Here is a 12,503-nt window from a genome sequence, read left to right on the forward strand (position 1 = left end):
ATCCAGGTAGTGGGCCACCCCAGACTCCCCGGAGCCCGAGACCACGCACCAGTGCAGAAAGGTACTAAAGCATTCGAAATAGGCACAATAAATCGAGCAGCCCATAGGCAAACACCTGTCCACATAGAAACCAGTAGGCAGGCGAAAACCCATGAACCAGAATGACTCCAGATGCAGCGGCAATAAGCGAAAAGCCGACTCAATGTCAATCTTCACCAACAGCGCTCCGGGGCCAAACCCGCGCACTATTGCTAGCGTGTTCTCGAACGATTGGTAACGCACCCGGCACAATTCCTCAGGAATTTCGTCAATGACCAAACTATCTGGTGGGTGTGACAAGTGTTGGATAAGCCGAAACTTGTCAGGTGCTTTTTTGGGGACCACCCCGACTGGAAAAATCAGCAAATCCCCAATAGGGGGGTCGGGGAAAGGGCACACCATCCTGCCCAGGCTCACCTCCTTGGAGACCTTCTCCAACACTACCCCGGGCATCTGAATCATGGATTTTAAATTACGGGGAGCCTTGGTCGAAACCTCACCATGTATGGGAAGGCGAAATCCCGTGCTAAAACCGGCTTCTAAAAACTCTGCCTCCCCCTACTCGGGTACACGCCCAACCAGGCGGCCAAGCAATCGACCCGAACAGGAGGGGGCCCTCCGGTGGGCTGCGCCTGAGGGGGCACCTCCCTGCTTTCCCTTCCTGCATTCCTTAACTGGGTGGGGGCCCCAGCACTTAGAACAGGCATATTTTATCCTGCAGCGCATGTTCCTGTGGCCTAATTTCTAAATAGCATGCTGAGAACATGAAGAGGCACATCTGCCACCGATGATAGGTGCAGATGGCCTCCTCACAGATCCCTCCTCTACGCTTTGCTGCTCGATACTCCTTTTCGGACTGAATCCTTTCCATCCCTAATCCTCTCCTGTACGCTGCACCTTAAGCCCCTAAGCACCGCCATATTCTCACAGTGCACTACTTCCCCCCTAGGGAACAGAGGAATGACGACGGCGTCGCCCATGATGCCGCCGGCGTCTACAGGATTTTCGCACCCCCCCCTCCTCCCCAGACATTACTGAGTCTGACCGTCCGGAAGAGGAGGAGGTACGAGAGGCCCTTCGCCTGCGCCACTTAGCTCTAACTGCTGACCCACCTGAAGTGCCTGCCACCGGCACGAGGCTCATCTCTGCAGGACCGCCAGAGGCCTTGATGGTGGGGGTTCCAGGAACAACTGCTGCCACCCCTGAGGTAGGAGCCCGACCATCAGTTGATACAGCAGGGGTGACCAGCCCTTGACGCAACTCAGCCGCCACCGCACTTGACGGAAGTATACCGACAGACGTCACCTGGGAAGAGGCTGCGGCCCCGGGCAACGCAGCAGGGGCAGGAACAGAGGTGAGGGTGGGATACGCCCCAACTGGACCCTGAGCGGGCACCTGGCCCATGAAGGAAGAGAGCAGGGCCATGAATTGTTGCACATCCTCCCCCGCAATCGCTGGTTGTGCACCTGGAACAGCCTGGGCCACCGATGAGGGTCCTACCGTGGGAGCCCCTAAGGACCCAGCACTAGCGCGGCGCTGGGGAACTAGCCGGGACCTGCACAGCAATTGGCGCCTGGCCTGGCGCAAAGGGGACATGGCTGCCATTACCCGAGGGTGGGTGGGCGTGATGCCCACCTGCGGCCTGCTGCTGCCCCCCCAACCTGGGACTCCTCTCCCGTGCCAGACTACTGGCCAATCTGGGGATACTGGAGGGCGCACTGCTGCCTGCTGACCCCCCAGCCCAACCCCCTTCTCCTGTGCCAGTCTTCTGGCCAATCTAGGAATACTGGATGGGTGCCCTGCCCCATTACTATAAAGCCCGGGGGGGTGCTAGTCACAGAGACCCCCGCCTGTGGCCGAGGGTCCACATTACTGGACCGGGCCAGGCCGCGATCGGGACCACTAGGCCGCAATCCAGGCCTAGCGCCTGCACAGCGCCGGAATATGGGTGGCAGGTGCCCAGCCCGCCACCGCGAGACATTGCGACACGGGCTCTACCCTTGCCCCCCCCCCGACGCCACAACGGCCTAATCTCGGCCGCCTCGTGGTGCCACTCGAACCGGAAGCTGCCAAACCTCGCCGCAAACCCCCCCGGCCTGGCGGACCAGAGGAGGCAGCAGCACTAGGCCCAGCAGCGCCCCCGGTCCGGTAAGCAGCATCCAGCAAACGGACACGTGACTCGGGCGGGACATAATGTCAGGCACAAAGTTAAGAGAGGAGGAGGGCAGAAAGAGAAAGCTAAAGCGGAAAAATGAGAGTAATGAGAGGGATAGAAGAAAAACAGTGAAAATACACAATTTTTGTTAGTTGCTGCACAGCAGCTCTTGCCTGTTCAGATGCTTCTCAGGACAGAGGCAGATCACTCTACCACATGATCACTCCTAACCATTCTAATCCCTCCCCCCTGCTCTGATAGGCCTTATGTCCACCTTCATTACCATAACACATGACTAGCTACTAAAGTGAAGCCTGCAAGAACCTTTCAGTGGTTTATGTCTACCTCACTGCTTAATCAGCATTCGGTGTTTCTTTACCATAGTTTGGACAATACCCTTGTAGTCACGAGTATTATCCCTTATATGCAGACAAATTACCACTAGAAGCACTTCTAACATCTTGTGCTCTAGTGTCTGAACTGCACACATGTGCAGTCCGCATCACAGATTGGCCTGGACGCTAGAAAGCAGGGGCTGGCTGGCAACTTTTAGCCTGGGGGGCAAGTCCAGAGCACTGGCCCATAAGTAACAGTGCATCGTTAAATGGAGGTTTTTCGTATACAGTATGTATTAATAAAGGGTTTTTCGTATATGTATTAATAAAAAAAAACAATAATAGGACACCACAGGCTGCTCCCCTGTATAATATCAGGAGACCCACAGGATGCTCCCCCTGGCTAGTTATGCCAGAACAAGTGGCATTACTAGCCATTTTGGTACCCTGTGCCAGAAAGGAAATTGGTGCGTGCCCCACCACCACACTAAAAATAGGAGAGTGCATGCCGAAGGCGCACGGCAAAATGTAGGAGCGATACTTCATGGGGAAGAGGCATGGCCATATAAAAGTACTAATAACATCATAATGCTCATAACCCATTATACCACACACAGTAATGCCCATTATGTATTATGCCACACAGCGTAATGCCCCTTACACAATATGCCGTACACCATAATGCCCATATGATATTACGACACACATTATGCTCCACGCAATGCCCTGAGTTCCCTGCATATGACTACATAATGCCCAGAGTTACCGACAGTAGCAGCGCAACTTATACTGTACATAACATCCACATCAGTTGCCGACAGTAGTAGTATCACAACTTATACATAATGCCCACACCAGTTCCTGACAGTCGTAGCACTGCCTATATGTAACTCCCAAACCAGTTGCCGAAAGGAGTAGCGCTGCTTATACGTAACACCCACACCAGTTGCCAATAATAGTAGCGCTGCTTATACGTAACACCCACACCAGTTGCCGACAATAGTAGTGTTGCCTATACATAACACCCGCACCAGTTTCTGACAGTAGTAGCGCTTCTTATACATAACACCCACACCAGTTGCCGACAATAGTAGCGTTGTCTATACATAACACCCGCACCAGTTTCTGACAGTAGTAGCGCAACGACCACACCAACACCAGTCGCAACAGCAGTAGTGCTGCCTATACATATGCCCCCACCAGTTGCCGACACTAGTAACGCTGCCTGTACATATGTACACACCGGTTGCCGACACTAGTAGCGCTGATTATACATATGCCCACACCAGTTGCCGACACTAGTAACGCTTCCTGTACATATGTCTACACCAGTAGCCGACACTAGTAGCGCTGATTATACATATGCCCACACCAGTTGCCAACACTAGTAACGCTGCCTGTACATATGTCCACACCAGTTGCCGACACTAGTAGCGCTGATTATACATATGCCCACACCAGTTGTCAACGCTAGTAGCGCTGCCTGTACATATGCTCACACCAGTTACCAACACTAGTAGCGCTGCCTATACATATACCCACATCAGTTGCCGACACTAGTAGCGCTGCTTGTACATATGCCCACACCAGTTGCCGACACTAGTTACGCTCCCTGTACATATGTCCACACCAGTTGCCGACACTAGTTCAGGGCACTTCACACTTAACTAGTTCAGGGCACTTCAGGCTGGCAGCTCATCCTCTCCTTTTTCTTTTTCCAATAGACGTATAGCCCCGCCCCTTTTTCAGTCCCTACAGCGACGCCGACTAGGAGCAGGGAGGGATCCTCTGTGCTGTCAGCGCTGCTGCCTGTAATGCAGTGTGATACAGGTGCAGCATCTGCTGGCAGCCACAGAGGACTGAGCTCCTCAGAGAGTCCACAGCCACTCTCTGTAGCGGCCTCCTGCACTAGACATGTCCTCAGACATGTGTCCCAGATGAAGAGAAGGACCTGCATTCTTCTACTATTCTACACTGCAAATGTGAGCATTATCTATAGAACTAGCATTGGCAAGGCTTGGTATTCTGCGTAAAGGGCATAATGTATAAATCTAATGTTAATTAGGTACACTATTTGTGGAGCATTGAAAATATGATTATGCTTCTTTGTGAGATCATCCCTTTCTTGTTGTGAGGCAACACCCCTTTTTGTGCCGAAGACGTGCAGTGGGGGCGGGGTGCTGGGGCGAGGCAGGGGAACTGGGTTCCACCACCTCTCATGGGCAACTTTAAGCAAGTGCTTCGGGTGGTACAGGGGGTGTAACAAACTATGACTGGAGCCAGACAGCAAAGGGTGTGGGTGCTAGCAGGCTGGAGTGGCCAAGGACTGTGCTGGAGTGGCCAAGGAGTGCACTGGATAAGGGTCCTGATGGCTGATTGAAGTCCTGGCCGCTGGCTGAGGAAGTGAGTAAAAAATGAATATGTTATATCTGAGATGTTGCATAGGAAAATCTATAGGAGGGTGGTGCCTGCTGTGAGTGATTTTTACCCCTTTCACACCGGGCAGCAAATTATCATATTAAAAATTTCAACTTGGTAATTTGCTGAATAATGGGGCCTACACATGTAGCAATATACAGGCATTTTCTAAGCGTTCTCACTAGATCGCTTGAAAAATGGCCCTACAACGCTGAGTGTGTAGGGGCCACAGTGATAGCAAGGCGCGGCCCGTGCCTTGCTATCACCCGGCAATTAATATTTACCATGCTCTACGGTGAGAACACTGGCCCTGACAGATTGCTCAGCACACAGCGCTAACACATTGCTGTGTGCTTTTCGATCATGCTCAAGCATTCTGAGTTACAGGGTGAGATTTAATAGGATGAGAGATTCAGAAAGTGAGAGATTTGGTAAGAAATTTCCAGGTTTTTTAAAGCGGCAATTATTTACAATGCAAAACCAAACTGGTTTTGCAGTGTAAATGATTGCCGGACAGCTGGACTGATACAGGACACAGCTGTGCCGCCCAGTGTCCTGTATCAGTCCAGCTGTGCCTCCCAGTGTCCTGCCCCCCCCCCCCCCTTTTTTTTATTTTTAAAGGGTTTTTTTTTTTTTTTACTGCAAGGGCTGTTAAGTGTGATCCAGATCCAAAACAATGCTTGAAATACAGATCCAAAAAAAAAAAAAAAACATTTTAAGAAACACTAAGTGTCCGGTGCACATCCCTAATGTATACATACTAGGGTTGTGCACAAAAACCCTAAAATTGCAGAATTAGGTTTTTTGCTCCTACACTATTATTAACTATTATTAACCTCAATAATATTAATTTCCACTCATTTTCAGTCTATCCTTAAAAACTCACACCTCACAATGTTGTTTTTAGGCCAAAAGGTTGCACCAAGGTAGCTAGATGACCATGCTACAGATGGAGCGGATCTCCTTCAGGCAGGGGCTGGCAATGGATTTGCCATCCGCCAGAAGGGGATGCGCACGCATGAGATGCACGTGCATCATCTTCAACCGGAGCTTTCCAGAGGTCCCAGCCACCGTCCCCCAACACCATCCCCCACCTCACCACTCCCCCCCTAACCTGCCCGTCTCCCTGAAGTTGAGACGGGCCGGGTTTGCGTCCCAGCCCTCCCGGTAACTGGGACGCATTTGCATGTGGGACACTTGTGTGTCCCAGTCAGATGGAGCGCCACCGAGCTGAGTGAGAGACGCTCCATCTGTAAGCGACACAAGTGGGTGGCAAAAAACATGTGGCATTGCAGTGGCAGACAGGATGGCAGTTTGCAAAACTAAGCCCCAAAGAGCACATAATGCCAAAAAAAAGGTGCAAGATGGAATTGTCCTTTGGCTCTCCCATCCACCCTTATGTTGCATAAATAGGACATGCACACTGTCTTTAACAAACCAATCATTTCAGTAAAAGGACTGGGGCAGAAATGATTGGTTTGTTTGGGCCCCCACAAAAAAGTAGTAATTCATCTCTCCGGCTCTACAAACCAGCCCAGACGCACACGCGTCCCAGTTACCGGGTGGGCTGGTACGCAAACCCTGCCCATTTCCACTTCAGGGAGATGGGCAGGGTTAGGAGTGGGGAGGTGGGGGATGGCGTTGGGGGATGGCAGGGACCTGGGGGGAGCTCCGGTTGAAGGGGATGCATGTGCGTCTTGTGCTCGCGCATCCCCTTCTAGTGGCTGGTGGGGCCTGGCGGATGGCAAATCCACTGCCAGCCCCTGCCTGAACGAGACCCGCTCCATCTGTAGCATGGTCATCCAGCTACCTTGGTGCAACCTTTTGGCCTAAAAACAACATTGTGAGGTGTGAGTTGTTCAGGATAGACTGAAAATGAGCAGTAGTTCAGATAGTAAAGAATCTGTGCAAAAAGGCTAACAGTGATAATACAGATAAGGGGAAAGACATATTGGGTGAAATTTACTAAGATGTGAAATACACTTCACAGGTCATGTTGCTATTGGCAACCAATCAGAAGGAGGCTCATGACATCTTTGCCAGTCGCACGTGCTTTACTCTATCCAAGTGTAGTACAAGGTGTGCCAGAAATGATACAGCAGAGGAAGAAGATTTGCAAGCTGGGCTACTATCCCAACTGTCACGCATATCGCGGGAACGTCCCGGTATTTTGGGACGTTCCCACATACCTCCCGCGGCCGGCAGTGTCCCGCGGCGGGGGGGGGGGAGGCAGTTGGGAGTCCCCCCCTGTAGTCCGTGAATAGACGCTGTGCGCATGCGCACACCATCTATTCTTTCAGGCAGAGGGGCTGGGGGCTTGCCAGCAGCTTACAGAGCTGCTGGGCATGCCCCCACAGCGGCGGAAAACGAGGCGTGGCCCATTTGTATTTGACCACACCTACTGTTGCTATGGGAGTTGGGGGTGTGGCTTCCTGTTACAACTGTTCTTGAACAACATGGCTACTTGGACCTAGCATGCAGTGTCTGTCTTCAATTAATACATCAGAAACAGTTTAATCAGCAACTATTAGTCATCAATGTTATAGCATGTATAAAACATGCTTGATTTCATACTTTAATTTTTTCTTTTTGCAGCTGTATCATGCATGGCTCTACAGAGACCAAGGCACGGACACTTCAAATGTACTGATGTATTGGGAGAGTACCAGTATAAGTCCATTTGCAGATTCAGTTGTGATGAGGGATTTGAATTAAATGGATCAAAATCCCTATTGTGCCAGGACTCAGGAGAGTGGTCTGAAATCGCACCAACATGTTTAGGTAAATAAATATAGTCCCCCGTAACACTATAATGATGCCATTTTTAAGTAGACATTTCTAAAAAGCTGGTTTCAATTGATAGGTTTACAGTGTCTAGGGCAATAGGTTGACCACTATTGGTTGACAGGCAATAGGTCACCACATGAAAAAGTGGACATGCAATAGGTTGACACAAGCAAAATTTAAACATGTCAATTGTCGACACATGAAAAGGTCGACATTAGTTTTTCATGATTTTTTTTAAAACAACTTGTTCTTAGTTCACTATTCGAATGGGCATAATACAATGATGGATAACCTTCAACCTCCAGCTGTTGTTGAACTATACATTCCAGCATGCCCTGCATCAGTTTTAGCATGGTCAAATAGTAAAACTGTAGCAGTGCATGCTGAGATGTGTAGTTCAACAACAGCTGGAGTGTCAAGGTTAGAAATCACTGACATAGAGGAAGAATATAATAGTGTGCCATGTCCATTGACCATTTCCATGTCGATATTTTGCTTGTGTCGACCTTTTGTCAATGATAACCTATACCATGTCGACCTTTTCCATATGTCAACCTATTGTCTGTTGACCGATAGTGATTAACCACACCTACTGTTAATAGGTCGACCTAGACACCATCAACCTAATAATCCACAGCCTAAAATGCATACCTCCCAACTCTCCTGACTGCAGTGGGAGAGTCCCACTAATTTGGCGTTGTACCACTGTCCCACCTGCAGTTGCAGTGTACCACGGGGGATGGGGGGGGGGTTAGTTGTGGGAGCAAGTCATCACTGCTGCTCTTCTCTGTAGAGCAGCCGTAATTGGTTAGGGATGTGCACCAGCCACTTTTTGCGTTTTGGGTTCTGATTACCTTCAGGTTTTGGGTTCTAATGGGTTTTTGCACTTTCTTGCACTTTTCATGACGGAATACACACCTCATTAAAAATGCGATTTTTGGAAAAAAATGCGATTTTAAAAAACGGCGATACAGGGCGATTTGAGCAAAAATCGAATTTTCGGAAAAACGGTCAACACAATAAATCTCGCCCTATATTTCTTATTTGTACCTATGGATGTTTTTCTCCAGGAAATGTTTGTCCAACTTTGCCTTGAACGCATTGAATGAACCAGCCGTTACCACCTCTCTGGGAAGAGAGTTCTAGAGTTTGACTGTTCTGACAGTAAAGAAATTCTTTCTACTAGCTGAATGAAATCTTTTTTCTTCTAATCTATACTCATGCCCTTGCGTCCTAGATTCCATTCTAGTAGAAAAGAGGGCGTGTGACAGTTCCTTATATTGGCCCTTGATATACTTGTACATGTTGAGCATGTCCCCACTTAAACGTCTCTTTTCTAATGTAAATAGTCCCAAATTGCTTAATCTCTCCCTGTAGCTTAAATTCTCCATTCCCCCAATAAGCTTTGTTGCTCGCCTTTGGACTTTTTCTAATTCTATGATGTCCTTTTTATAGTGTGGGGCCCAGAACTGCACTCCATACTCAAGGTGAGGTCTCACCAATGCTTTATACAGTGGCATAATTACCCTTGAGTCCCTAGTTTCCATTCCTCTCTTAATACAATGCAAGATGGAATTGTCCTTTGGCTCTCCCATCCACCCTTATGTTGCATAAATAGGACATGCACACTGTCTTTAACAAACCAATCATTTCAGTAAAAGGACTGGGGCAGAAATGATTGGTTTGTTTGGGCCCCCACAAAAAAGTAGTAATTCATCTCTCCGGCTCTACAAACCAGCCCAGACGCACACGCGTCCCAGTTACAGGGGTGGGCTGGTACGCAAACCCTGCCCATTTCCACTTCAGGGAGACGGGCAGGGTTAGGAGTGGGGAGGTGGGGGATGGCGTTGGGGGATGGCAGGGACCTGGGGGGAGCTCCGGTTGAAGGGGATGCATGTGCGTCTTGTGCTCGCGCATCCCCTTCTAGCGGCTGGTGGGGCCTGGCGGATGGCAAATCCACTGCCAGCCCCTGCCTGAACGAGACCCGCTCCATCTGTAGCATGGTCATCCAGCTACCTTGGTGCAACCTTTTGGCCTAAAAACAACATTGTGAGGTGTGAGTTGTTCAGGATAGACTGAAAATGAGCAGTAGTTCAGATAGTAAAGAATCTGTGCAAAAAGGCTAACAGTGATAATACAGATAAGGGGAAAGACATATTGGGTGAAATTTACTAAGATGTGAAATACACTTCACAGGTCATGTTGCTATTGGCAACCAATCAGAAGGAGGCTCATGACATCTTTGCCAGTCGCACGTGCTTTACTCTATCCAAGTGTAGTACAAGGTGTGCCAGAAATGATACAGCAGAGGAAGAAGATTTGCAAGCTGGGCTACTATCCCAACTGTCACGCATATCGCGGGAACGTCCCGGTATTTTGGGACGTTCCCACATACCTCCCGCGGCCGGCAGTGTCCCGCGGCGGGGGGAGGGAGGCAGTTGGGAGTCCCCCCCTGTAGTCCGTGAATAGACGCTGTGCGCATGCGCACACCATCTATTCTTTCAGGCAGAGGGGCTGGGGGCTTGCCAGCAGCTTACAGAGCTGCTGGGCATGCCCCCACAGCGGCGGAAAACGAGGCGTGGCCCATTTGTATTTGACCACACCTACTGTTGCTATGGGAGTTGGGGGTGTGGCTTCCTGTTACAACTGTTTTTGAACAACATGGCTACTTGGACCTAGCATGCAGTGTCTGTCTTCAATTAATACATCAGAAACAGTTTAAACAGCAACTATTAGTCATAAATGTTATAGCATGTTTAAAACATGCTTGATTTCATACTTTAATTTTTTCTTTTTGCAGCTGTATCATGCATGGCTCTACAGAGACCAAGGCACGGACACTTCAACTGTACTGATGTATTGGGAGAGTACCAGTATAAGTCCATTTGCAGATTCAGTTGTGATGAGGGATTTGAATTAAATGGATCAAAATCCCTATTGTGCCAGGACTCAGGAGAGTGGTCTGAAATCGCACCAACATGTTTAGGTAAATAAATATAGTCCCCCGTAACACTATAATGATGCCATTTTTAAGTAGACATTTCTAAAAAGCTGGTTTCAATTGATAGGTTTACAGTGTCTAGGGCAATAGGTTGACCACTATTGGTTGACAGGCAATAGGTCACCACATGAAAAAGTGGACATGCAATAGGTTGACACAAGCAAAATTTAAACATGTCAATTGTCGACACATGAAAAGGTCGACATTAGTTTTTCATGATTTTTTTTAAAACAACTTGTTCTTAGTTCACTATACAAGTGGGCATAATACAATGATGGCTAACCTTCAACCTCCAGCTGTTGTTGAACTATACATTCCAGCATGCCCTGCATCAGTTTTAGCATGGTCAAATAGTAAAACTGTAGCAGTGCATGCTGAGATGTGTAGTTCAACAACAGCTGGAGTGTCAAGGTTAGAAATCACTGACATAGAGGAAGAATATAATAGTGTGCCATGTCCATTGACCATTTCCATGTCGATATTTTGCTTGTGTCAACCTTTTGTCAATGATAACCTATACCATGTCGACCTTTTCCATATGTCAACCTATTGTCTGTTGACCGATAGTGATTAACCACACCTACTGTTAATAGGTCGACCTAGACACCATCAACCTAATAATCCACAGCCTAAAATGCATACCTCCCAACTCTCCTGACTGCAGTGGGAGAGTCCCACTAATTTGACGTTGTACCACTGTCCCACCTGCAGTTGCAGTGTACCACGGGGGGGGGGGGGGGGGGGGGTTAGTTGTGGGAGCAAGTCATCACTGCTGCTCTTCTCTGTAGAGCAGCCGTAATTGGTTAGGGATGTGCACCAGCCACTTTTTGCGTATTGGGTTCTGATTACCTTCAGGTTTTGGGTTCTAATGGGTTTTTGCACTTTCTTGCACTTTTCATGACGGAATACACACCTCATTAAAAATGCGATTTTTGGAAAAAAATGCGATTTTAAAAAACGGCGATACAGGGCGATTTGAGCAAAAATCGAATTTTCGGAAAAACGGTCAACACAATAAATCTCGCCCTATATTTCTTATTTGTACCTATGGATGTTTTTCTCCAGGAAATGTTTGTCCAACTTTGCCTTGAACGCATTGAATGAACCAGCCGTTACCACCTCTCTGGGAAGAGAGTTCTAGAGTTTGACTGTTCTGACCGTAAAGAAATTCTTTCTACTAGCTGAATGAAATCTTTTTTCTTCTAATCTATACTCATGCCCTCGTGTCCTAGATTCCTTTCTAGTAGAAAAGAGGGTGTGTGACAGTTCCTTATATTGGCCCTTGATATACTTGTACATGTTGAGCATGTCCCCCCTTAAACGTCTCTTTTCTAATGTAAATAGTCCCAAATTGCTTAATCTCTCCCGTAGCTTAAATTCTCCATTCCCCTAATAAGCTTTGTTGCTCGCCTTTGGACTTTTTCTAATTCTATGATGTCCTTTTTATAGTGTGGGGCCCAGAACTGCACTCCGTACTCAAGGTGAGGTCTCACCAATGCTTTATACAGTGGCATAATTACCCTTGAGTCCCTAGTTTCCATTCCTCTCTTAATACAATGCAAGATGGAATTGTCCTTTGGCTCTCCCATCCACCCTTATGTTGCATAAATAGGACATGCACACTGTCTTTAACAAACCAATCATTTCAGTAAAAGGACTGGGGCAGAAATGATTGGTTTGTATGGGCCCCCACAAAAAAGTAGTAATTCATCTCTCCGGCTCTACAAACCAGCCCAGACGCACACGCGTCCCAGTTACCGGGTGGGCT

The 12,503-nt window shown here is 48.4% G+C and overlaps 1 protein-coding gene across 1 annotated transcript in view; it reads left to right on the top strand.

Moving 5' to 3' along the window:
- The window catches only part of LOC146027237 (P-selectin-like), a 149,602-nt gene that overhangs the window by 60,324 nt on the left and 76,775 nt on the right, over positions 1-12,503 (top strand). Inside the window, exons 6-7 of the mRNA XM_083158187.1 lie at positions 7,543-7,728; positions 10,535-10,720. Of these exons, the coding sequence (XP_083014313.1) occupies positions 7,543-7,728; positions 10,535-10,720 (372 nt within the window). The remainder of the gene's footprint in view (positions 1-7,542; positions 7,729-10,534; positions 10,721-12,503) is intronic.

The sequence above is a fragment of the Crinia signifera genome, chromosome 8 (genome assembly GCF_055691185.1).
Source record: "Crinia signifera chromosome 8, ASM5569118v1, whole genome shotgun sequence".
In the NCBI taxonomy this organism is placed as follows: domain Eukaryota; kingdom Metazoa; phylum Chordata; class Amphibia; order Anura; family Myobatrachidae; genus Crinia; species Crinia signifera.